This window comes from Rattus norvegicus, chromosome 14 (assembly GCF_036323735.1).
Source record: "Rattus norvegicus strain BN/NHsdMcwi chromosome 14, GRCr8, whole genome shotgun sequence".
NCBI classification, from domain to species: Eukaryota; Metazoa; Chordata; class Mammalia; order Rodentia; family Muridae; genus Rattus; species Rattus norvegicus.
The window spans coordinates 44,374,933-44,402,464 of record NC_086032.1 but is presented as its reverse complement, the minus strand read 5'-3'; the positions used below and the strand labels follow the sequence as shown (position 1 = coordinate 44,402,464).

Genomic DNA, 27,532 nt, shown 5'->3' with positions numbered 1-27,532 from the left:
TGGCTCCTTGTCTTTTGATTATTAGCAAATTATACGGTAAGCATGAAATACTACTAGACTATAGACTGTGGTCAAGGCCTTCTTATTGTTCCAGAAATAGCCATGGCCCCAAGTTTCCAAGTGAGGGGAAGGATTTCTAAAATATTCTCATTTCTGGAAATTCATGACTAATGCCTAGGAATTTGCATCACCCTGATGTTTCGGTCCGTCCCACTTGATTTTGGTGTGCATGAGAGAACGTTATACCGAGGCAGCTCTGTAGTGAGTTAATCCGCTGAGGCTGCAGTGTGTAGATGGCCTTTCTCCCAGGAAGAGCATCCTGTATTAGACCAGGAGAGCACCCAGCCCTGCTCTGATGTTCTGTAGTCACCTTCTGTTCAGTGGACTGAGATGGTGACTTTAGACATTTGACTCCAGACTCTTCGTGCAGGTTGAGACTTACTGTGCGAGTCCACCATAGTGCACACAATGAACCATGAACCATGAACCAGAAGGCAGGCGTGTGCAAAGGAGTAATTGGAATCCGAATTGCTTGTAGATGGCTGTCTTAAATAGAGTTGTCTTTTTTAAAAAAAAAAAAAAGTTTTATGTATCTAATGTATGTGAGTATACTGTAGCTGTTTTCAGACACACACCAGAAGGTGGCATCGAATCCCATTACAGATGGTTGTGAACCACATGTGGTTGCTGGGAATTGTAGTCAGTGCTCTTAACCACTGAACCACCTCTCCAGTTGTCATTTAAAATGTGATTTCCAGAGGACTGGGAGGTGGTTTAGTTAGCAAAGGGCTTAGTAAAGGGCTAGCTGCCTTAAGTCAGGTTCAATCCCTAGCACCCAGGTAGATGGAGTCTCATTGTGAGTGAATCAGAACTTGTGATCCCAGCATTGGGGTGGGATGAGGTACGATGGGGGTCGAGACACGAGAATCTTTGGGCCTCATTGAGTCTAGTTGACTCAGGTCATTGAACTTCAAGTTCAGTTGAGGACTCTGTCTCAAAAAAGTGAGCTAGAGAGATGGCTCACTTGTAGCTCTTCCAGAGGATCAGGCTTTATTCCCAGCACCCACATGCATGCATGCATGCACACCTCCACACATACACAAATGAACACACAGCATGTTCTCCATCCATGAGCCACAGATATGCTCCGTATGTAGTATTTAGAAAGGCCTGCCGAGCACCTGTCTGCTGACTTAGGTGTGTGGCTTTACATTGCTCTAATACGTGTATGCTTTATCAGGAGTTGGCAGATGGCAGCAGAGTGGAAGAAAGGGTAACTGCCCCCAAGCCTGTGTGTGCACATCCAGGATGGGTGGCAAAGGTCTTCACTATCATGGAGCACTGCTACAAAGCATATAGTGAAAAACTGGTTACGGTTTGGGTCTCAGAGATGTCCCCTACCTCTTTCTAGGCAGATGGCATGGCCATTGTTGTTCTTCTATTGTTATCGTTATTGTTATTTATTTGAAGGCTGAGGGGTTTTAGCCAGATAAGGAAGTCTGACACCAAAGATTGCTTCATCCCTGCTTCATCAGGCAAAGCAGACCCTATGACTGGGAAACCAGCTTTGACTGGGAATGTCTGGCTAGTTCTGTGCTCCTCAGCTTTGTGCCTTGGTGCCAGTCACTCTAGCCCTTTGTGGCTTCTTTTCCCAATCTCTGAAATGAGCAGGGTGGGTGAGTGAGTGAGAGAGAGAGAGAGAGAGAGAGAGAGAGAGAGAGAGAGAGAGTGAGAGTGAGTGAACAGTCCCACCCAGGAGTAATGGAGGAAGGTGAATGAGTGGAAGCATGGAGAAGGGAATGCTCTAGGTAGAGGGAGACTCAGGACGCCTATGATTGACAGAAAGGCTGTTTGCAAGGGAGCTGAGTGAGATAAGGTAGTTTACTGCACTCCTTGGGGGAGGACTCGCAGGACAGCTGGGTTCCTGTGTTTTGGTAGAGTTTGGAGAAAGGAGGACCCATGAGCAGAAGCCTGCCGTCAGGATGTGTGGAGAGCAGAGTGACTGGATTGGGGATAGGCCAGTGACAGAGCCCAGACTGGGGTGGGTGGTGTCTGGCTGGATTAAGTACAGGCTTGAACAGCACTTGAGAGCTGGGTTTATGCTCAGGAATGAATGAATAGTGTGCACCCTGTTAGTTGAAAGTTGACAGGAGGAAGGAGTAGAAAGAAGGCTCTTATCAAGTGTGAGCCTAGTCACCTGGGAAGCCCTTGGGAACCAGGGAATAGTGGGGATTCTTTAAAGAGCTGGTTGGCCATTGGAGTCCAGTTGAGAAAACAGTTCAAAGGTAGAGATGTAAATTAAGCAGTCCTCTGTCTGCGGAGCAGAGAAGGGCAAGCATCTGTACTGGTGAGCAGTAGAGGAGCACACCCACACCCAGAGTCTCTGGTGCAGCTGAAGGAACCCAGAAATCATCTGCTGGCTTTGGGAGAGCAGATGTTTTAGCAGTAGTCTAAGATGGCGGCGCGGTGCAGTGCGTACGGACAGCATCTAAAGGAGGCCATTGGCTCACACACCACTCATGTCCTACCCTCCCTGGACTTACGCTGATTTTATTTTTTCCCTTTTGTCCTTTTAAATCAAGATGGAGTGTCACTTTGGAAATTGTCCTTAGGATTCAGAGACTTTAGTTCCCTCTTGGTAGATGGGATTTAATTGTAGTGGGTGGATCAGAGTTCAGTCTAGCAAGTCTTGAAGCTTCTGGCCACACCATAGGGCTCTCTGGCATGGCACAGCCAGCCAGTCGTGGGCTGGTTCCCAGCAGCAGCTCCTGTCTCCTGCGGTCTCCTTATCTCTCATCAGGCTTGGCTTCTGTGCTGGTTCTCTAGGAACAGTCCTGGCAGTGGATGTCTGATCCTGTGAAAGAAATCGGCATCCCCCTAGCAGGGGGAGAAAACTGAGTTCTTGCATGCTCTGTGCTCAGCAGGCCCTTGGAGGTGGAGGTGGTAAGCAGGTTCTTAGTACTCACAACTTCTACCCTACTCCTTAAAAAAATAAATTAAATTTAAAAAAGACACACAGAAACTGCATGTATTTATTGTGTACTTGGTGACATTCTTACCACAACTCAGTGTGTAACTCACTCACTTGCTGTTTCTCATTTGCTGGTACATAATGTTAAAGCCTTTTCTGGGGATAGACTTACTCCCTGGGAGTTGGAGGCCCTTCCTAGACTCAAGCCCTTGGCTCCTTCCCCCATTCTCTACTCAGAGCCTTGCATACACTACACCACCCTCGTTGCTGCTTTTGAAATCTTCTAAAATCAGAACCCGTGCAGTCTGATCAGCAAGAGGGACTGTGGGGTCATGACCCCTCTCTTCATGTAAGGTTGACATTCTCCTAATGCCCTAGAGTTTTGCTCTTTCCATTCTTTGGATATCCAAGTCATTCTGTGGGCTTATCCCAGACTTACAGCAAACTCAGGTCCCAAAATCTCCTTCACGTGAACCTTTGGCAAGCTGAGTCTGCCATGGGTTCCTACCAGCTGAAAGGGGTTTTCGTGTTTGCAACTTATAAATTACGTGTACCACTGTGCTTCTGATATGGAAGAATTTTTTTTAAAAACTCGATTTAATAGCTTATTCACTGGTAGAAGCCCTTACCTGACTGTAGTAGTAACTTTGAAAAGACAGATTAAGAAAAAAAGTATACATTTTTTGGTGACAGTGCTCCAAAATGGGATACCTTCAAGTTCACACGGATCCACCTGCATCTGCCTCCCAAGTACTAGAATTAAATAAGGGTGTGCTATCATGTAGACTCCCAAAGTGTGCTTTAAAATTTTTAAATCCTTTAAAGGTTGTAACCCTAACATTTATGTAGTACAGGGGAAAACACTGTACGAATATGAAAATAGCAAACTCCTATATTACTGCTGCCCAGAGTCTGCACACACAGCCCCCACTCAGATCTGTTCTTTAGTAAGATCTGTTTAACAGTAAGTTTAGTAAGGTCTGGTTTGAGTTAGGGAGACGGCTCAGCAGGTAAAGGTGCTTGCTACACAAGCCTGGAAAGGAACTTGATCCCTAGAAGCCACATAAAGGTGGGGGAAAGGACATGCCAGAGTTGCTACCTGTCCTCTGCTTGCAGACCATGGCATGCAGATGCCCTATACACATCATGTATACACAGTAATAAATAACAAAGTAATAAATAATAGCTTAAAATGATATCACTTAGGATGAAAACGTTTGGAAGAAATTACAGCTTTTCATACACATTTGCTATTACTAGTTCTTTTGAAAAATGGTCAATTTGAGGAGGGGTGGAGTGCTAAATGGGAGGGGTAGGAAGGGGAAATTATATAATAATTTAAAATAGATTCATTATTTTGAAAACAATTCCATCATTTTGGCCAGTTACCACAGTGATCTGAGGAATTGGTTTGCACTATCCAGCATCCTGGTGACACAATGGCACAATATCTTTTCCTTTTAATTGTCTGGGAATAGATCTCCCTAAAAAGGAACTCGTGCTCATATTTCCAGGTCCCCCCCGCCCACCTTTTGCACGTGCATGTGTGTGAGTGACAGTGGTTCTTCTACCACTGCCAGCGTCCTCTGCTGTCCCTGGGAACCCTCCATGCAGTTGCCTTTCTTGCCTATTTTAATCTGAAATGCTTCTCTGACTCATCTTGCTTCCAGTCTTGATTGCCACTGCCTGAGTCAAGGCTGCTAATCTCTCTTGGTTCCTAGTTTCTTCCCTCACCATCCATGTACCCTGTCATGGAATGACACCATGTTGAAATTTGGCTTTTCTTTAAGAGGGTGTGCACAGAGCTGTGTGAAGAGTCGTCAGGCACATTTCCCCCCAAACTATAAGGAAAAGCAGAAGTTGAAGCCTTCTGTTATTTGTTTCCATTTTAACCTACAGCGTTTATCTGTAACATGCTGGAGCATGTAGGTATGTGAATCGAAGTATGGTTATAGTTTCCATTTTATACATTCAAGGTAGAAAAACTGTGAAAGCTTCCATTCTTGTGCCATATATGTTAAAGGGCATCTGCAGGGTCCATGGAGACAAATCAAACTGACGTGATCTCCAGTACAACATCTGGAGTGGGACAGAGACTCTTGGTGTTAAGTGCCCTGGGAGTTGATGGAAAAGCATTCTAGAACAAGAGCCTCTTGCCTGATTGCCAGATGTGAACCACAACCCAAACAGCAGATTCTTGAAGTGAGATTGCAAAGATTCCAGCTGTCAGGGATGACATGGGGCTGACAGTTGAAAATCCACAAAATCCTATCAGTTTCTGAATTGGATTGAGTTACATACAAGGACTAATTGGACAATCAAGTATATCAGCCTTAAATTATGTACTTGTTACATTTGGAATGAGCTATAATGTGTTTGCATTGAATTTATAGCATATGGAAGCCAATCTTGTTACTCTAACAAACAGACACTTGAGTTTTGTTCAGAATTTACTTTCTTCAGGAATTACATTTTGTCCTTTTAAGTGAGAGACTTTAGTTATAGCTTTCCATTCTGGCTTTGGGATGATAGAGATGGCTTTGGAGACACACACACACACACACACACACCCCACATACACACATATACATAACACACACACACACCCTGAGTTCTCCTCTGTCATACACATACACATAAACACACACACACACACACACACACACACACACACACACACACACACACACCCTGAGTTCTCCTCTGTGCAAGAAAAACTGTGAGGATGTCAGTACAAAGCAAAGTTGTGTTGTTCAGTAAAACAAGCAAGGGAGTTTATTAAGTAAAAAGATGGTGCTTCAGAAAAGTGGAGCGTTCTCTTCAGAAGACGTGAAGTGACATCAGGAGAGTCAGGTCTTTGGGGTTTTGGGATAGCTACTTTAATGGAACCAGGGAATTATTTTTGAGCATTGTTGGTTAGATGATGGGAGACACACGGAAGGCTTCTTTGTCTCACAACACGTTTTCCCAGGTAATTTTAAGTCAGATGCATGATGGGAGCAGACACTTTTGTAAAGCTAAGGACATGGAGATGCCGTTATAAATAAAGCAAAGGACACTGGTGATTTTAGTCAGCCATGTTGGTCCTAGCTAGTTTTGAGTTGTCTTGCTGTACAGTGAGTCTGTGGTTGTATCAGCCTCCAGGCTCCTTGCTCCCCAGCCCTCATGGCTATCTAGACTTCTTTTATTGGAGTCCTTCCTGGAGTAACCCTCTCCTGGACTTCTTCAGTTCAGTGGTCCTTAACCTGGGCTCAGAGGATAAGAGGTTGGGTACATGCAGTTGGAAGGGGAAAACAGTGTATTACATCTCTATTTTCATCAACTTCCAACTAAAATCTAGCTTATTCCTCTGATTGTTAATGAACTCAGTAAGATCATTAGCAGCTCCTGTAGTAGTAACAGCGATACAACCACAGTGTTAGGGTCTATTCTCAACATTATTTTTTTTTATAAGTGGTCTGTGTGTCGGCCAGAGTTCAGTGCATCTTTTACGTCTTTTCACTTTGTTTTTGAGACAGTTTCTCTTGAGCTTGGAGCTCATCAGTTGGCTAGACTAACTTGTCAGAGAGTTCCAGGAATCCTCCTGTCTACATACATATTCCTACCTCCATCCAGCACTGGGGTTAAAGGAGTTCATCGCCATATCCAATTTTGCAAGGACACTGTGGATCAAGACTCAGTCTTCTGCTTGTGTGCAAGCACTGTACTACCTGAGCCCCTCTCCCAACCCCCAAACCCTACTGCTAATACCTCTGATGTGAAGTCCTTGGGGATATTTTCCCCACACCAACATCAAGTTCTGCAAATTTCCAGGCACAAGCTCAGTTCAGTTCTGATGCTAATCACTCCATAGAGTATAGACGAGGGCTTAGTCCCACAGCACTGCATGCACTGCAGGCGTCAGTCCCACAGCACTGTATCTACTGCAGGGCCATCTGTTAGCCCCAGGATTCCCTTCTAACCACTACAATCGGGTTCAGTCCACCTATTCTTGATTCAGTGATTTGCTAATGGCACATAAAGTTCAGAAAGTTCTTTTCTTATGTTTCCTCATTTAACAAAGATGTAACTGGGGAGGAGCCAAATGGAAGACATAAATAGAGCATGGTTTCCATTAGGGTAGAGACTATCCTGTCCCACCTGCCTGTGCTCCTGTGCCCTCTAGATGTGCCATTTCTATGTGTTTACCAAATGGGGAATTTTTTTGTAGGTTACACTAATGAGGTGTTACTACTTCATTAATTAACTTGGTTGCAACCTTTGCCCAGTTAAGAGGTGGTGATGGGACCAAATTTCTAAGCCTCATATCATACAGTTGGCTCCTGAGCTCTCTGGAGACCCACTCTGAGTCACATATTAGCATAAATTTAGGTATGGGAAAATGTCATATTATGAATAACAAAAGACTTACCACTTGCCAATCAGCAAGTTCCATTAAGACTCTTGCCTGGAGCCAAGATCATTCCTCACTCTGTTAGTATTTTACTACTATACTATAGATTATACACTTTTAAAAGTACTTTGTGCATCATTAGGGCAGAATGTGACTTATCAGTGAGTCATTAAATATGGTGACCAGATGCACTATCAAAATTATTTTTATTAGAATATCAAATTCTTTCCCATTCCTTTGTACCATTTTTTATATACTTTAAAACTTAATTCTGAGAAGGGATAGGCTTCACTAGTCTTTAAAAGAAATAAAATTAAGACTCAGTTTGTGTGTGTGTGTGTGTGTGTGTGTGTGTGTGTGTGTGTATGTGTGTGTGTGTAGATGATTGCCTTGAGATATACATGGTGAGCCACACGGAAGAAAAAACCTGTAGCTGTAGATGTTTCTGGGCTAGGATGTGACTGATGTTATGTTTCAGGGCCTTTCTTCTCTGTGAAGATGTATTAAATGCGTATCATCTATGGGGGTGGGGTGGCATATGCTGTTAGTCCCAACACTCAAAAAGCAGAGGCAGGCAGATCTCTATGAGTTTGAGGCCAGCCTGATCTACAAAGCAAGTTCCAGAACAGCCAGGGCTATACAGAGAAACCCTGTCTCGAACCCTCCCTCCTGGAAACAAAAGATGCCCTTCCCCCCATCAAAGAAGGAAGGATTATTGAAAAATGACAGTGATTGTGTTTGTTTCTTCCTTGGTTCTTGAGATCGGACTTTAGACCATGCAGGTCAAGATAGGGCTCTGAGAGAAGGCAGAGGGAGAGGACCAGGGCAGAGGCAGGCCTCATTTTGCTGAGAATGAACGTTACAATTTGATTCAGTTTCTGTGGATTAGGTAGAGCGTGTTCAGCAGTGTTTTCCCATCAGTGTGAGGATGTGCTTCCCAGCCTGTGTTTAAGTTGCTGAGGTTTGAGGTAGAAGTGCAGACTCCTCAGGGAGGTCTGTTTCTTGTTGCCTATCACTCGCGTCCTGTGGGGCTTTCCTCTTTTCTTCAGGTTCCCTAAGGAAGGAAGGCCTTATCTTTTACCTAAGAAATGAAGTCTTGCCTTTGGAGATCTGGCCAAAAACCCAGAAAAGCTCTCTGCTGTGTTTTTGGCCTGGTGAATTCTGCTTATAGGTAAGCAAAGGGTGTATGTGAAATCCCAAAATGAGAGTGTGCAGGCCTGGTGCATGGTATCCCAGCCCCTGCCATCAGGACAGCACACTGATGAACTCAGACATGGACCCCATGCATCAAAGGGAAACATATTTCCAAGTGGCGCATTTTGGCTCAGGTGTGAGGTGGTGTTAGAAGCTTTGCAAATGCCCTGTGTCTTCCTGTCCAGTTTTCTCCACTGGTACTCAGTCAGTGTGGTTTTTTTTTTTTTTTTTTTTTGTTTTTGTTTTTGTTTTTTTAACTCTCGAGTTATAAAACAGGCAGGGCATGGGGAGATTGGGTGAACAATTCAAACAGTAATTCACTTGGGCTCTGTTTCTGAACATTGTTTTTCAAATATGGCCAAATTTATTAAATCCTTTCTTGCATAGGGGATTAAAAATGGAGTTTAATTGGATTCCCTGGGCACTTTGGTGGCTGATTTTATTTTAAGAAGGGTTAAAAGCAGGAAATGTTAAAGTCATCCGACCTGTACTTCACAGTTTCTTTAACTCCTTCCTCTGTCCTCCTTATGTGCTTAGCACTTCTCTCTGGTGACCCGTAGTGCCCACCTTGGTCAGTCATCCTCTCTGTGTAGTCAGACTTGGTAGTTCTGTCTTTGACAGTTTGCCCATGTCTGTGAAGTGTGGTTGGGACCCACCATGCAGTGTGGCTGCTTTTGCCCCACTCATCCTTGACTGAAGTCTCAAATGACAAATTGTTTGGCTTGATGAGCATTGCACAGAGGGCATTCCTGTGATGGAAAAGCCTCACCTCAGGGTCTGATGAGGGACAGGCGATAAAGACCTGAACCCAGCTGATATTAGGAAATGGCACAAGGGATGGTTCCCTTCTAAAAATGCAGGTGCTAGGGTTCTGCCTCCAACAGACAAACAGCCCCCTTTAGACTTTGGCAACAGGCAGAAGGGTTTAGGAACACTGACCACTCTGGTGCACAGCCACCCTTGAGTTAAGATTTGATGTATTCAGTAAGAGGGATTAGGTCAAGGACCAGTGTTTTGTCCAGAATATATATAATATGATATGATATGATATGATATGATATGATATGATATGATATGATATGATATATATTCAGCAGGCTAAAGAGTTCTAACAGCATTAGTGCTGCCAACCAATGTTCCAACCTTTCAGATTGTTTTAGAAACTGTAAAGAGTAATTTATAAACTTTGCATGCTCTGTGTGTGTATGTGGTGTGGTGTATTTATATGTGCTGTGTGCATGGTGTGTCTTTGATATATGTGTATATATGTTTATATGTGTGTTGATATCATGTTTTTCTCTATCACTCTCCACCTTATTTCTTGAGACAAAGTCTCTTCACTGCAAATCTTATTAATTTGGCTAGGCTGGATACCCAATGAGCCCCAGTCACGTGCACATGGTGCCATACCTGGCCTTTTACACAAGAGTTGGGGACCTGAACTCAGATATGATTGTATAGTAAACATTTTATTCACTAAACTGTCTCCTGTCGCACAGACTTACCTTTTCTGAGCCCTCTGTAGCCATACTTTTTTTTTTTTTTACCATATAAATGGCATATTTTGTTTTTCTTTTCATAACTCCTCCTACTCTGTTAGGAGTGAGCCATTAAAGTGTTTCTCATGGCTCATCATTTTTATAAGTGTGGGAAGGTGATAGCTTGGTGGACCGTGCAGTGAACTTTTCAGACAATTTTTTTTAATGACTCTGAGTTTTCTGATTGTATATAATCTACAGATCTTCATGGGATTTAGAAGCTACTGATGTAATTTGCCATTTTAGAACTAGGGAAGCTGAGTACGGTTTCTGTTTCACCTGTGACAAAAGCCAGAGACTGGGGATAGCAAGATACAGCAGCTGTAAATGGACAAACGGCTCCATGTTGGGGTGTGTTCATTATCATTGTCCTGCCCAGATGCTTCCGGCCAGCTGGGGAGAGACAGGACATCTGAGTTCTTTGGCTAAGCCTAAGCTCAGAGTAGGCATTGAGGTACTGATTTACCCTCTGAAGCCAGGACAGACAGGATGGACCCTAGCACAGGACCACTCTGTGCTATGTAGTTAGCTTTGTGTTCTACTCTCTCCCTAGAAATAATACATATGTGTCTTATTTCCCTGGCTGCCAGCCCATAGCATCAGAAGGAGCCATTGGAGGAGGTGGATTCAAGTGAACTAGTACATGTGAGCGGCCTTGTGCGTTCCGTATAGAGAGTGAGCGGTCTTGTGCGTTCCGTATAGAGAGTGAGCGGTCTTGTGTGTTCCGTATAGAGAGTGAGCGGCCTTGTGTGTTCCGTATAGAGAGTGAGCGGCCTTGTGTGTTCCGTATAGAGAGTGAGCGGCCTTGTGTGTTATGTATAGAGAGTGAGCGGCCTTGTGTGTTATGTATAGAGAGTGAGCGGCCTTGTGTGTTATGTATAGAGAGTGAGCGGCCTTGTGTGTTATGTATAGAGAGTGAGCGGCCTTGTGTGTTATGTATAGAGAGTGAGCGGCCTTGTGTGTTATGTATAGAGAGTGAGCGGTCTTGTGTGTTCCGTATAGAGAGTGAGCGGTCTTGTGTGTTCCGTATAGAGAGTGAGCGGCCTTGTGTGTTATGTATAGAGAGTGAGCGGCCTTGTGTGTTATGTATAGAGAGTGAGCGGTCTTGTGTGTTATGTATAGAGAGTGAGCGGCCTTGTGTGTTATGTATAGAGAGTGAGCGGTCTTGTGTGTTCCGTATAGAGAGTGAGCGGTCTTGTGTGTTCCGTATAGAGAGTGAGCGGCCTTGTGTGTTATGTATAGAGAGTGAGCGGTCTTGTGTGTTCCGTATAGAGAGTGAGCGGCCTTGTGTGTTCCGTATAGAGAGTGAGCGGCCTTGTGTGTTCCGTATAGAGAGTGAGCGGTCTTGTGTGTTCCGTATAGAGAGTGAGCGGCCTTGTGTGTTCCATATAGAGAGTGAGCGGTCTTGTGTGTTATGTATAGAGAGTGAGCGGCCTTGTGTGTTCCGTATAGAGAGTGAGCGGTCTTGTGTGTTATGTATAGAGAGTGAGCGGTCTTGTGTGTTATGTATAGAGAGTGAGCGGTCTTGTGTGTTATGTATAGAGAGTGAGCGGTCTTGTGTGTTATGTATAGAGAGTGAGCGGTCTTGTGTGTTATGTATAGAGAGTGAGCGGTCTTGTGTGTTATGTATAGAGAGTGAGCGGTCTTGTGTGTTATGTATAGAGAGTGAGCGGTCTTGTGTGTTATGTATAGAGAGTGAGCGGTCTTGTGTGTTATGTATAGAGAGTGAGCGGTCTTGTGTGTTCCATATAGAGAGTGAGCGGTCTTGTGTGTTATGTATAGAGAGTGAGCGGCCTTGTGTGTTCCGTATAGAGAGTGAGCGGTCTTGTGTGTTATGTATAGAGAGTGAGCGGTCTTGTGTGTTCCGTATAGAGAGTGAGCGGTCTTGTGTGTTATGTATAGAGAGTGAGCGGTCTTGTGTGTTATGTATAGAGAGTGAGCGGTCTTGTGTGTTATGTATAGAGAGTGAGCGGCCTTGTGTGTTATGTATAGAGAGTGAGCGGTCTTGTGTGTTATGTATAGAGAATGGCAGCTATTTTGGTTTTTCCTGTTAAATAATATATTGAGAAGATGCTGTCAAGAGTTTCGTTTGAAATTAAAGACATAGAGGGTGTGGTAAGGAAAAACTTGATTTAATATACTTTATCCCTCATGATCAACAAACAAGTACTAATTCTTATTAGCAGACTATTTTTCTATTACATTTCTTTTAACAATATGAAACATTTCCTCTGAGGGACAAAGTAGTATTTCCTGCCCTCTTTTTGCAGCTTCAAAGTGGTTTCTGTGTTATGTAATTAGGAAAATCATTATTGTTTTAAATAGAGACAGTAATGGCTTTAAAAAAAAACAAAACAAAAAACAAACTTTTTTTATCTGCATTTATTTTATACTGGATTTACTCCAGCGGCATAAGTTTCTGTTTCTTCTGGAATGTCTTTGTCTTTTTCTTCTGTGCAGCCTCCTCTTCTAGCTTTGGAACAGTTTATTCCTTTTCAGTGAGGACCATCTCTGTGTCAGGGATAACTTGAGTGTGGGCTAACCTGTCCCTGGGCTCTTAGTTCATCGGAGTGTCTCAGGTGCCTGTTCACTTTAAGCCCACCATTGCTTAAGCATGTACAGCCAAAATTCAGTAGCTTTTTTTTGTTTTGTCACCTGTGACCATCCCCACCATTCAGCCTAAGCAGAACACACCTACTATGCCATTGTGCCACCAGAGTGGTACACATTGCTTCTTTAAAGTGACTTTTGTTCAGTTACTTGGTGGCTTTTTAGACACGTATACCTTTCATGGCCTGGGTAGTTTCATGCGTGTTCATAAAGTGAACACAAAAACTTGAACCTCTTGGTTTGCATAATTCTGTAGGGTTTTTTGGGTTAAGAGAAGAGGGAACCATTTTCGCTGGTCACTTCAGGCTGTTTACATTACAGGAAGCAGAAGCTGGAGACTTTAGAGTTTTAGAGAGTCATTAAGTAGGTATATGTTAACAGCCAACAAACCTGTAAATGCAAAATAAAAGGGACTTTTTTATATTCTAAAGATTATTTCAGAAATGCCTTCCTAAATCTTTGTGAATAAAATTACAGTTGCAGTGTGTGTATAATCCCTTAAAATCTCTAAATCCTTAGAAAGCTGACCTAAGTGCTTGAATAAGGGAGTTATTCAGAAGTATCCCTGATTCTGAGAGTAACGTTTTCCCTGTCCCTATGAAACAATACTGACTTGAGCCTGACCGAAAACTGCCTTTACTGTGCATTCATCAGAATGAGAATTCTGTATACCTAAACAGGCCTGCGTCATTAATCTGGGTCAATTGATCTTAATTACCTAACATTTTTGTTGTGGTTCCCATAGTATCAGAAACTCCAACTCCAAATTCCTGTTAGATTTATTCCAGGAAAATGGTTTTCAGATCTTTCCTCTGCTCTAGTTAGTTTGGATTTGCTTTATCCGCTTATCTGCAACAGCAATTACAGAGCCCAGAGCCCTCTGACTGAACTAGGCAAGAGATCCATTACAAGTACCAGGTCTTGTCGGAGGGAGTAAGTCTCCAGTTCATTCGCCCCCAATGGTCTTTGTTTGTTTGTTTGTTTTGGCAGGAGTCATTGTAACTTGGTGTATACGTCCCTATAGACCATACAGGCTGGGTTTTGGTTGTGTTTATTTTGGATTTAATATTGACAACTCCCCTTTTTATGTATGTATCTGTGAGCTCTGAGCTCCAACCAGCCTACTTTCATGTCTCCCTGCCTTTATAATATATATCTTTGCTTCGCCCTTGCTTGCCTCTGTCCTGCCTCACTGTCTGCCTTCTCTAGTCCCTTCAGTCCTGACCTGATGCCAGGTCTTACAGGCCACCTTTGTTCCCTTTGTCGCCCCTGCTCCCCACAGCTTCACCCTACCCCTTATCTGCAGGATTTGGTATCTGTCCCAGTATCTGTCCACCTTATTCCCATCTTACATGTGCTTTCCTGGTTTTGAGTGGTAGGAGGCTTGAGAGTAAATTGATGAGGCCCACCAGAGCAAGGAAAGATGGGCCTTGGTCTTTGAATGAAGTGTGTCTTTTATTCTAATCAAAGAACTGGCTCCAGTAGTTAGAAAAACAGTAACAGCCTGAACTTTGACCAGGGTGTGGTATGCTCCTCAGTTCCTTCTGACTCTCAGAACCAAGGGGCCACTTGAGTACCTTGTTCTGTGTCTGCCCCATTCGTTGCTGTGTTCCTGAGCCTATATGGCTTCATACATTTCCCCCTCTGAAACATGATGAAAACATCATTGCTCTCTTGAGGTATTAGAAGATGTAGTGTGTGGAAAAATTGGACATTTTAGCAGTCTTTAAAGGATGGAATAAGCTGCATTTGTTCAGAAAATACAGTTAATAATTGGGAAGTATGTGTGACTCCTGCTATAAAATAGTCCCACGCCATTGCTAAGAAAGTGGCAACCCTTCGCAGGTCTCAGTTGGCAAATGTGATGTGAAGGAACACTATTTTTACCACACAGAACTAACTTTTCCCTAGAAAATCTTAAGTGCTTCTGATCTTGTCAGCTATAGCTTTTGTTTTTGCTTTGATCCTGTGAATCATTAGTAAAGTTATGGCTACAGCCCAGACCTCCTGCTGTCTCTTTTCTCCACCTCCCACATATTTTCTACCCATAGCGATTTTCTAGGCTGCCACACAATGTATACAATGATCTGGCAATGTGGAAGTGAGCTTTATAGAAGGAGCACGTACTCAGCGAAAATGTGATCACCAGGCAAAACCTCACCCTTGGACTGTCAAGATGGCTCAGCTTGTATGGACGCCTGCTGACAAAGCTAATGGCCTGAGTTCTATCCCTGGGTCACATGGTAGAGAGAAAGAACTGAGGCCACAGGTTGTCTTCTGACCTCCAAATGCACACTAAAGAATATATCCAGCACCCCTGCACACATTACCTGCCCCCCTTTTTAAATCTGGCCTTTTGGGTTTTTTAAAAGCAGTCTCTGTGTGGTCCTGGCTATTGTAGAACTGTGTAGAACAGACTAGCCTAAAAGTCACAGAGATCCACCTGTGTCTCTCTTCCCCAGTGCTGAGATTAAAGGCCTGTGCAGCTAAAAGTTCAGCTTTTAAATATTTAAATCTGTGCTTTAGGAATCACTTTTTAAAGATTTAGAGAGAAAGAGAGAGAGAGAGAGAGAGAGAGAGAGAGAGAGAGAGAGAGAGTGTGTGTGTGTGTGTGTGTGTGTGTGTGTGTGTGTTTTGCCTACATGTATGTTTGTGTACTTCATGCATGCAGTGCCCAAGGAGGCCAGAAGAGGGTTATAGATGGTTGTCAACTACCATGAGGATGCTGGGAATTGAACCACAGTTTTCTGAAAGAGCATTAAGTGCCCTTAACTGCTGAGCCAACTCTCTAGCCTTGGAATCATATTTTAAAAATATCTCTCTGAAGGTAACTGACTCTTGTGGTAAAATATTTTGAGAGGAGATATACAAATCTTTATGGCACAAAGGTTATCTTTAGTGTGATCAGTATTTAGTGACAGTGGGGTTTTGAGAGTTATGTCATGGACACAGAATACAAGCTTGCTTTCAAAATGAACTGGAACCATCTCCCTCTACAGCACACACTGGTTGGGTATTTTACCCGAATTGAAAAAGGGATTGGATTTTTCTGCTTAGGATATTAAATAAACAGGATACTATAGATGTTTAGGCCTCAACCGCAAGTTTTATACTCAGGAAAATGGGAAATGTAGGTGTATGTGTCCACTCAAAGCAAGACCTGGCCCATAAACCAGGAGATGAAGTCCATGCTCACCATGCTTTTCTAAACCATGATGTCAGAGTGAATGCTGGGCCGCTGGTCACTTTGCTCGCTGTTAATCCCCTGTGGTATAGCGCCCATCTTAAGCTGCTGGGATGAACCTAGCCTAAGTGGGCAGGAGCGAGTGGCAGGGATGCCATAGCATGGGCGAACCTTTCCTCCTGAAACTTTTTTATTAGGAAAGCAAAGCTATTTGTGAGAAGCTTTCTGTGTTTTCTGTGAAAGTGGGCAGGAGCTCTCTGTTGTTTTATCCATCCACACTAGGAAATACAGGATCAAGTCATGACACGTTAGTTGCCATTGAAGAAAACAACGGTGCCATAATTTCAGTAAGTATAAGAAGAGCCTTTCATCCTACCATGTACTGAGGAAGGCTTTTCAAGGGACACTGCCCTGGGCTCTTCTGAATGAGCTAGAATGTGTAGGTGGCCATGTCAGATTCAAAATGCAGTGGAGTTCCCCGCAGCCCTTAGAGATTACAGTGCGAAGCCTGCCCTGGAGCTAGTCACTTAACCTTGGAGAGTGCTGTGACCTGTGAGCCAGTATGGCCAGACACTCTGTCAGCCTGCTCTGGAAGCTGTGTCTGAGTTGTGACTTTGCTATTTGGTACCACTGCTGCAAGTTCTCTAACCCCACCCTCTTTTGCACAGGTGCCTGAGATCATTAGCTCCATCCGGCAGGCAGGGAAGATTGCCCGCCAGGAAGAGCTGCGCTGCCCCTCGGAGTTCGATGACACCTTCGCCAAAAAGTTTGAGGTGCTCTTCTGTGGCCGGGTCACTGTGGCCCACAAGAAGGCACCACCTGCACTGATCGACGAGTGTATCGAGAAGTTCAACCATGTGAGCTGTGGCCGCAGAATAGACTGGGATGCGCCCACGGGGCAACCATCAGCGCCTGGGGCCCGGCCCATGCGCAAATCCTTCTCACAGCCTGGACTGCGCTCGCTGGCCTTCAGGAAGGAGTTCCAGGATGCTAGCCTCCGCAGTAGCACCTTTAGCTCCTTCGATAACGACATCGAAAATCACCTAATCGGCGGGCACAATGTAGTTCAGCCCACAGACATGGAGGAGAACCGAACTATGCTCTTCACGGTAAAATCTGTCAGTTTTTTGCAGTTTTGAGGTCCGAAAAATCTTTCTTACACGTACGGGTTTGTAGACACCCTTTCATTGCAGAAAGAATAGTTATATAAAAGAGGTTCAAGAGGAATATTAAGCAATATGTTTCAACACAATTTTAAGTTGAAAATAATAATTTGTAAAACACCCTTTGTTAATCAAAGTAACAGGAATTTTAAAAGTAACCTGATATTTAAAACTTATGCCCTAAGGAAAATACTAGATTAGTTGCTTGGTTTATGTTGTTTTTTAAACAGAAAACATTAACCTGATAGCCATGGAAGAAACAGAATGAATAAGATAGCCAGCTATGGAGTTGCATGATGGCTTGAGTTTTTCTGGATGAGTGATCTTCCTAAGTGTGAATTGACAGGGCTCTGTGCTTTTCTGAAGTGAGCTGGTCTGTGGCCTTTTCCCTGGTGTATTTCTGCCCCTTCTAATCTTTGCTTTAATAATGGTAGTGAACAAAACTGCTTTAGATGTAGGATGGCCTTATTGTGCTGAACCTAAGGCAGTGAAATGGCCAAGGAGTAAGGAAACTGACACGTATGTTGGTGTGGTGTGGATATGGCTGGCTTTCAAAATGCACGTGATGGATCTGGAGACATGGCTTAGCCTCTAAAAGCACATGTGCCCTAACAAAGGAACTGAGTGGCTCCCAGCACCCACATCAGGCAGCTTGCAACTACTTATAACTCCACCTGCACTCACACACAAGCATGCACGCTCACACACACACACACACAATTACAACATAATAAATTAATCTTTAAAAAGTTCAGATGGTGTGTCAGGATAATTGACCTGGTACACTAAGAATGCAGAGTGGCTGTAGTACTTGGGCTGCAAGGGATCTGTGTGCTTTTCCCCAGACACTGCAGTGTTGTTGAGAAAGCTGCTCAGTGCATTTAAGTGGCTACAATGTGCTACAAATACATCTGCGAATAGATTCTGCCCACACGGAATGTAGATTCCAGCAATGCAGACAGGCATCTGATACACCAGTAATTATGTAATTACGATTAAGGTGACACTGTAGAGAAGTAGTGGATGCTGTGGAAACGCCTGGGGGATCAGGAGAAACATCTTTGAGGATATGATTCTCCCTCAGCAGAGGTTCCCTGTGGCCGATAGGCAGGGTCTCCTGAGCTTAGAGAGCAGCATGTGAGATGTAGGAAGAGTGGGAAGGAGCCAAACTGGACTCCTGAAGACACTGCCCCACTGCTCTGCCTGGCAGCCCCTCAGTTGCCCTGGCTCTGCTTGCTTCCTCTCTTCAGATCTTTTCTGAGGTAGTGATGTGACGTGGGGAGCAGTCCAATAGCAACCTCACAGTCCTGGCTCTAAGCTTAATTATAAGTAAACAAGTAAAGAACATTGTGTTCCATGTGATCCCTGGAATTTCAGTCTCCCTGAGACTAGAGACCTCCTGTGTTATTCACCGCCATAGTTACCAGGACCTAGAGCACGGTGTCCCTGGGTTCTCAGGTAGATCCTTAGTGAGAAGGTCAGGAGACGACAGAAATTGGGAAGCTGGGTAGGGATGGGACTAGGGTGCTAAGTCAGGCTCCATTATTCACAACCTTATAGGTCATGTTCAGGATTTTGTTTTTAGTACAAAAAATTGGACAGTCGTTGAAAGATTTAAAGAATAGCATTAAATAGCTTTGGCTATAGAGCAAAGAAGTACTTAGAGAAGGAAAGTAAACAGAGGGCTAAGAAGCCATTGCCTTGGTTTAGTGAGATTATAGAGTATGAACACAGTAGAGATGAAGAGAGGTGGACAGAGGTGCGAGACCTCAGGTAGGCAGGGCTGCATGGAAGGGGTCAGGCTGACATAGGACCGAGTGATGGACTAGCTATGAGAGGACACCCAGGCCCACATCTGGCTTTAAATTCTCTCTTGCTCCTCATAGCCTAGCCACATCCAAATAAGAATGCAGCTAAGAGGGGCTGGGGATTTAGCTCAGTGGTAGAGCGCTTACCTAGGAAGCGCAAGGCCCTAGGTTCGGTCCCCAGCTCCGAAAAAAAAAGAACCAAAAAAAAAAAAAAAAAAAAAAAAGAATGCAGCTAAGAGATTTTCCAAGATTTTTGAAAAAAAAAAAAGATGATTATCTTCATTATATAGATGAATGCAGAAGGCTGCTAAGATGAAGTATACAAAATGTGGAGATACAGTTACTGTTGTCCAGTAAGGGAGACCTGAGTGGGTTCCTCCTTAGGAAAACCTAGAGTCTGGGCCACTCGAGAAGTGTGCTACTGTTTCAGTGATGGTGGTTTCTACACTTGAGTTCTGTACACCTTGTCAGTCCCGCTTGCCTGAAGGATACTTCAGAAATACTAAGAACAAAAACTGCTCTGTGTACAAGTCTACAATCGGAACTACAGAATGCATGGCTTGGACATCTTCATTAGGGTGCACTTACTTCTGATTTACACTTCTGTCCCCAACAAGCTGATTTTTGTATAGTCTACATCAAAGTGTGAAGTGCTTGGAAGAGCAGCTTGAGAGTTAAGGGTGTTCTCAGGATGTGAGTGCTAACTTGTTGATCCGAGGAGGATTGTATCTGTAGAAACCAACACACAGGAAGGGAGAAATGTCAGCATATGGAGGAGGAGGTCAGGTAGCTTCCATAGCCAGGCGGGCAGCACAGCACTCTCTGTCATAGGTTATTTTGGAAATTTTAAATTTTAAATTTTCTGGAATATTCACTTGTATAGAAAACTATATACGAAGGGGGATGTGGGCTTGGAGGGTTATTATTGTTGTTCAGCTTATGTGGTCCTTTCCTCTGAGAACACAGGTGTGTCATGTAGGTGTTTATCCGCTGTCACTTGGAATCCATGGTATAACCTGTAGCCTTTGAACTCTTTAACAGTGTTGTAGTTTGAATTTTATAAGAGCTTGCCACTTACCTCTGTGTCCTCATAGGTCCTGACATATATAACGAATTCAGCTTTTAGGAGAACCACATGTCTTTGTTTGTTTTGTTTGTTTGTTTTTAAGATTGGCCAATCTGAAGTTTACCTCATCAGTCCTGACACCAAAAAGATTGCATTGGAGAAAAATTTTAAGGAGATATCCTTTTGCTCTCAGGTAAATTCACACAGATTATTGATTTAATTTCAGTCCTTCTGATATATACAGTAGACATGCTATTGTGTTAAAAAAAAAAAAAAAGCTTGTTTTTAATGATTGGTGGTCTCTTTCTCCTGCAGTGTACTAAGGCAAATTATAATTTATAACAGTTTTGCTTTTTGGAGCAATATATTGGAGAAAATAGGTCTACTTGTCTTTCTTTTTCCTGTTATTAGTACTAATGCTTTCTAGCTATTTCCGGGGGACTGTGTGTGTGTTTTTTATTTATAATTGGTGTGTGTGTGTGTGTGTGTGTGTGTGTGTGTGTGTGTGTGCGCGCGCGCGCCCACGTTTTATATGTAGTTGATCTTTCAGCGTCTGTTCTTTGCTGCCCTTAAGTCAAGTTTGAGTGTTAAGATCTTGTGGGACATTGGCAGAGTCTTCAAAGCTGCTCTTCTAGATATCTAAGTCATTCTTTGCTATTTTTCACGCACTTCTGTTTAGTATTTGCTTGTAATTTTAGTACAACTGCATTTTGATTTTGTTTTAACCTTCCTATATGTCAATTGTGTGGACATGTTTGTTCATGTGTCTTGGTTGTGAATGTGTGTGCTGTTGACTTTTATTTTCATGTTTACCCCTTAGTGTTCCTCCTGTACCCCCTCCCCAAACTTCTAGTTTTTCTGTCAGCTACTCCGCTTATCTTTTAGTACTAAAGAGAGCATTAAGACTTGAATTTGCAAACCTTGACTCTCCTGTAATCAAAGTATCGTTTCACTACAGTGCTAATCTTTATTTGAAAATATGTGATTATTTGAAAATATGTGATCAGTACTCTGTAGTGCTCTGTAAATGGGGCAGGGCCACCACGGAGCTACCTGTCAGCCAGCAGTGCTCCATACAACTTGCCCCCACCCCTTCTCCCTGCACAGGGCATCAGGCACGTGGACCACTTTGGATTTATCTGCCGAGAGTGCTCAGGTGGCGGTGGCGCCGGCTTTCATTTTGTCTGTTACGTGTTCCAGTGCACAAATGAAGCTCTGGTAAGAGGACGACACTGCCCACTGCAAACCTTGTGAGGAATTTCAGCCTTGCTGAGTCTCCTTGGCTGAGCAGAGCTGTCAAGCCTTGCTGACAGCTGATATTGGTATTTGCTTTAACTATTCACTCATGACCAATACCTTTGTGTCACAAATCTGAAACCCATTTGCACTTGCATTTTAAATTTCAATATTTTTGAAAGATATGCTTGCCTTCACCCTCTGCACTAATGTAGCATTTAGACTTCCAATGCATTCATTTTACTCAAGTGTGGTAGCCCTGTTCTTGTAAGTCCCAGTACTTAGGCTGGAGGTAGGAAGACATGCTTTAGAGCTGTACAGCAAGTTCATGACCCTCTGGAGCCATGTTGTGGTAAAAAAAAAAAAAAAAAAAAAAAAAAAAGAAATAAAAAGTAGAAAAAGAATCACTGTGCACGTTGGACCAGAGGCACTTGCTTTGTACTTAGTAATAATGTTCTTCTTACCTTGGACCTCATCTGCTTTAAGAGTGCTGACATCTCAGACAACAGAGAGCAACCCTAGCAATTATTCTCACTATTTCCTGTCAGTCTGTGAAAAATAGCCTAGAAAAAAAAATTTACAACCCAAAGTCTCTCCTATGAACTTGCTGTTCCCGTCAGTCAGCCCAGCTAACTTGCCGTTGACACTTGGCTCCTCTACACAGGTTGACGAGATCATGATGACTCTGAAGCAGGCTTTCACGGTAGCTGCAGTGCAGCAGACTGCTAAGGCACCAGCCCAGCTGTGTGAGGGCTGCCCCTTGCAGGGCCTACACAAGCTCTGCGAGAGGATAGAGGGTGAGTAGGAGGTGCTCTTAGCTTGTAGCACCAATGCCTTGGGTAGCAGTGCTTGTGGCACTATTCTATAGAGATACGCCAGAGGGAACATAGGTGACCTCACATTGTATGGGGGATGTGTTCTGTGTGACAAGAATTTTTCCTGGACATGATGGTTGCAAAGCTAAGGATTCATATACCCTCTTACCATCTCTCCTCCAAGGCACTCAGAGTAATAGAGAGGTTAGCAGGTTAGCGGATAAATGTTGTCAATCATTTACTGAGCTGGGTGAGACTGGTGGGTCTTTTAGATTGGTCACCACAGAGGTCTAGTGAAATGCGACCTAAAGAAGTTAATCATGTTTCCCAGTAGAGGGTCTCCTGCAATCTCTACAGGGTAGTTTTAATGGAGGAGAGCAGAAAACAGGTTCCAATTGAGGAACGAATGGGAGGAAATAAAAGTCAAAGCCCAAAGCTGTGGTGACCATCTTAACTACAGTTTCTTGACACGGTGAAATGTCACCATTTGCAGAATTTATTTGATAATAAGAGTTACTATTTGATAGTAAGCCTTTCTACCTAGGTATGGTTTTTGAGATTGCCACACGATTTAAATTATCCAACTGTAGAGGCAAAGACATGATCATCTTGTATATCTAGAATACTTGTCACAAACTAATTCTGTAAAGAAAAACTATAATGACATTTAGACCTTGTTTCTTTTTTCCTAAGTAATTGTGGGAAACAGTGCTAAGATGTTTCTAAAAGATACTATTTTTTTCTATCTAAAAGATACAATTTTATCTTCATCATATTTGTGAGGAAAAATGAATTATTTATAATTTTATAAATAAGTTGAGAGATTAGAGCCATCTAGGGATAAACTAGGGTATAGCAAGCCCAAGGTCAACTGTCTGACTACCAGGCAGGATCTAACTGCAGTCTAGCCTCTCTCAAAAGAGGACAGGGCCCTCTTGAGTGAGAACTGTTTTGGCAAGAGTGAATCTGGTCATCAGGGAGGGGCAGAAGATAGGGTGGTTGGAGTGGTCAGTGCTCCTTTGGAGGAGTCTGGATGGAAGTATTGTGTTCCTTTTTTCTTCTTTTTGCATCAAATTCTCTCTATAGGAAGATTTCCATACTTTTTGTTGGTGTATGTTTTTGAGATTGCCATATGATTTAAATTATCCAATTGTAGAAACAAAGGCATGATTATTTCTTGTGTATCTAGAATACTTGTCACAAACTATAATTCTGTAAAGGAAAACTATATTGAAATTTAGACCTAGTTTCTTTTTTTCCTAAGTAATTGTGGGGAAAATATACTCAGATACACAATGTATTGGTTTCACTTATTTTTTAAAAAAAATCTGGCTGGGTGGCCTCGTGTGCATCCACAGTGTGAGTAACATCCCCACCGCCTACTTTTCATCTTCCTGAGCCGTAGCTCATCAACAATCTCTCCCCCCTGTAACTTTCCCACAGCCCTAGGCAGCCACCTTTCTACTTTGTGTTTTTCTGTGCGTGTGTGGCGGGGTAATTTGTGATGTGTGAATGTGTATACATATGTGCCTGTGTGTGGAGAAGCCAGAACAGAGACATGAGTGTTTTCCTCTGTCTTTCTCTGCCTTGTTGATTTCAGACAGGGCTTCTCACTGAACTAGAGCTGGTTTTGGCTGGATCAGTCTAGCTGGTGAGTGCTGAGGGTCTGTTGGTCTCTGTTCCCCGGTACAGGGTTTCTAGGCCCAAGCTGCATGCCTTGCTTTGAATGCAGTTTCATTTGCTTACAGAAGTCTCTCACCACTGAGCTCTCTTTCCCTTTCGGATTAAAAAAATTGAGTTAATGTGGGTGCCTTATATAGTGGGATCAGTAAGATCTTGGTTTTGGTTTCCTTCACTTAGCATTATATCTTCTGGGTCTGCTCATTTCGTACATGTCAGAATCCTGTTTCTTTGTTTGAATAATAGTCCATCAACTGATCCATTTATTTACCCCTGGACATGCAGGTTCTTTTTGCCTTTGACTGTGGGAGCAGTAGTGTTAAGAATTTGGTATACACACCTCCTCTGTTCAGGTTTCTGCTTTCCATCCTTTTGGGTGAGTGGATTTGCACTTCATATGGTGAGTGTCCTAGTTAGGGTTTCTGTTGCTGTGGTGAAACACAATGACCACAGCAATTTGGGGAGGAAAGGGTTTATTTAACTTCTACTTCCTCATCAAGTTAATCTTTGAAGAAAGCCAGGACAGGAATTCAAACAGGGCAGGAAACTGGAGGCAGAAGGGGATATAGAAGCCATGGAGGGGTGCTGCTTACAGGCTTCCAATCCATGGCTTGCTCAGCCTGCTTTCTTACAGCACCTGTGGCCACCAACCCAGGGATGGCACCACCCACAAAGGGCTGGGCCTGCCCTCATCCATCATTGATTAAGAGCATGCCAGCTTGCATAGAGCCCATCTTACGGAGACATTTTCTCAATCAAAGTTCCCTCTTTTCAGACAACTCTTGCTTCTGTCAAGTTCACATAAAGCTGGCCACACAGTTGAGTCGCTTTAACTTTCAAGCCTTCCTGTACTGTTCTGTAATAATTATACTCCCATTATTCACAGATCCTAACTTCTCTACACCCTTACAAACATGAGTTTTATAATGCTAGCTGTCCTCACAGGTATGAACTGTTACCTGGTTTATTTTGTTTTAATGAGACAAATTAACATCATGAAGTCTGAAAAGGTTCACTTTGATTATTACTGTGCTCTTGAAACAAGCATGATTCATTTTAAAAAGCACTTCATGTCGTTACTATTGCTGACAGCTTATGAACTATGTCTGGAATGAGAGTTTTGCTGTAACAAGAGATCGCAACTGAAAGGCTCACTAGCTCTTTTCACATGAGCTGTCAAGATAAGGCACATGATGGTGGAAAGGCCCCTATTGGGCCTACTAAGCCAGCAGTGACTTCGACCTTACCGGCAGAGATCACGATCTGCAGAGCTGGCTGCTGCTGAGTTCCATTTGGTAAATCTGTGTTGGGCCTGAGTGTTCAGAAAGTTACAGCTGGAAGTTTTGTTTGGGATCAAGAGTTTGCTGTTGTGGTTTGGAGAATAATCATTCAGTTCTCTTTTACATGAAACAATGCATTAACGATAGAAAACTGTGCTGCTATAGAGAGCATCCATTTATTTACAATTATTAAACAGAGCCACAAGGTGTCTGGGGAGCATGTGTTTTATTCACTGTATGGGGAGCATTTTTAAAGGAAAAGATGGTAAATTATGAGAGGACACCCTGGAAGAACAGCTGATTTTGGGTCCTTTGATTTTTATGGTTGCAAGTCCAGTAAGTAGAGTGAAATGATTTATCAGCAGCCATTGAATTACTGTAAGGGTGGTCCTGGGTGGGAGGTATCTCAGTGGTAGAGCACCGACCTGACATGTATGAGGACCCAGATTCTAGGCCAATGACTCCCACCAAGCATTTTGTCATTGCCAATTAAGCACCCTGAAATCTAAAAGGCTCCCAAATCCAGCAAGACTGTGGCTCAGAAAGTTCTTCTATCTGGAAGTTATGTTCTGACCTAGCACTCCACAAACTATAGGAAAGACCAATAATATGACCATAAGAAGACTTAGAATGTTTTCTTCATCACTTGATGTAGTTATGTCTCGGAATGTATAAAATAGGAGAAGTGCATGTGTATTTATTGTAAATAGACAAATAGTGTGTGTGGGGGTACACTACATACTCAGCGCTAACATGCTTGCACAGCCTCTAAGCACCAAAGCGACTGGAGTTTGTATGTGAATTTCATAACCACACAGCTGCTATGACACGTGAAGAGCAGTTTGCTTATTTCAGAGTTTAGAGGAACATTTTGGAGATTGCTAAAATTAATCATGCTCTCTCTGGAAAACAGAATATTGGGTTGAGGTAGAAGGGCCTAGCATGGTGAGGTATCCTGAGTTTGGCTAGGGCCAGTCCAAGGACCTGACCATCCATACTGTGAAGAAGAGGTGGGGGCTTAGGATTCAGCCTGAGGTTCTCAGTGTGTCTTAGGAGCTTGAGGCTTCTGTCACTTGCTAACAATACAGAGTTTGTTGCTTATCCTACATCAGAGTCATCTTTTATATTTGGGAGGATTTTCAGTTGGTCCTCACTGGGTACTTATTAGTAAACTCAGCCACCATTGCCTCTCTGCCTTCATATGTCCCTGTACGTGGCAGGGAGGGGTGAAGAATTATACCTTGACAGCCTTTTCTCTACCTCAACCCACCTCTGTATTCGCTTATGTCCTGGAGCTACCTGTGTGTTGGACCACGTGATTCTACCAGTTCAGAGAGGCAAAGGGGACCATAGTGATCTGGTGGTTCTGGAGGCAGACAGCTCACCTCCTTAGTTGGTGGGTAACCTTGGAGGAAATATGTAATTTTACATAGCATCTTGGTTTCTTATCTATACATTAAGATTACTAAAAACAAAATTCCTACCTCTCTGATTATTTTGAGATCTCAACATAGGAAGTATTGAATGGAATGACATTAGTTTTATGTTGACCTTATAGAGTTCATCTTAGTTTAAGACAAATTAAGGAAAATTAATATTCTGGAAGCTGAGGTGCCTGCTGGACTTTGCCTAAGGTCAGTACCTTGTGCCTAGTGCAGCCAGTAAGGCTGGACTGACCAACTGAGAGAAGGAACACTGGCTTTGGGATAGACTAGCTACTGACAGACTTCTGGCCTCTCCTGAGTTCCCAAGTCATGAGCTGTGGACGCCGAAGACTCAGCGGTAAAGTAGAAGCATGTTTCCTGAGTCACTGCAGGCTCCATGCTCTGGGAGGGTTCTCTCCAGCCCTCAGTCCAGGAGATGCTTTGACCACTGTTTGTGCTACTTAACTACCGGAAGTAATCACAGTCTTTACTCAGCTGCCCCCCAGGGCTATTTAAGCACATCCTACTGAGCAGAACATTCCCCTGCAGCCTTACCTGCAGCTCAGGAGGTTCCCTGTTTGACAGGGAAACAAATTGTTTAAAACAATTGAGTTGAGTCTTTTGAATATCCCTGCTCCCCACTCCAGCCATACATGCCTGGTTTTGGTATGATGTAATTGTAGGTTTTGGCTTTATAAACCCTACCCTGCCTCAACTCAAGGCCAAGTGGTTTTAGTTTTTGTTTGTTTTGTTTTGTTGGTGCCAGGAGGCTGCTCTTGGTCACCATCTTGAATAAAGGACTCTTGTTTGGCCTTATGTTTTTGGTGGCCATCAATATTCACATGAACATTTCACTATAAGCTTTGTCTAGCCCCTTAGCAGGGCTCCTTCCTCAACATGGGGAGACTTGGGCTAGAAGAAACCAGCAGCAGGTCTTTATTCCATGGAGGTTGGATTAGCAAATTCTTTCGTTCTTAAACCTCACACGTTCTTTATATCTATTTTATATATATATATACACCTGACATCAAAAAAAAAAAAAAACCACCCCACAAACTAGGCCCTGTACTATATTCATGCAGAAATGGAATGTGTTGAGATTTTAATGGGTGCTGGGCTTTTATGTAGTCATTTTTAGAGCATTTCCTCAGAATCCTTTGTAATGTTAAT

General features: G+C 43.2%; 1 protein-coding gene across 9 annotated transcripts in view; it reads left to right on the top strand.

The window, feature by feature from the left end:
• The window catches only part of Tbc1d1 (TBC1 domain family member 1), a 200,006-nt gene that overhangs the window by 86,782 nt on the left and 85,692 nt on the right, over nt 1-27,532 (top strand). For 8 of the 9 annotated variants that reach the window (XM_006251004.5, XM_341215.10, XM_006251005.5 and 5 more), the window contains 4 exons: nt 16,559-16,999; nt 20,031-20,120; nt 21,035-21,145; nt 21,828-21,960. In XM_006251004.5, coding sequence (XP_006251066.1) covers nt 16,559-16,999; nt 20,031-20,120; nt 21,035-21,145; nt 21,828-21,960 — 775 coding nt within the window. Of the gene's footprint in view, nt 1-16,094; nt 16,238-16,558; nt 17,000-20,030; nt 20,121-21,034; nt 21,146-21,827; nt 21,961-27,532 lie in introns of those variants that run through there. The other variant, XM_006251007.4, reaches the window with a different exon arrangement.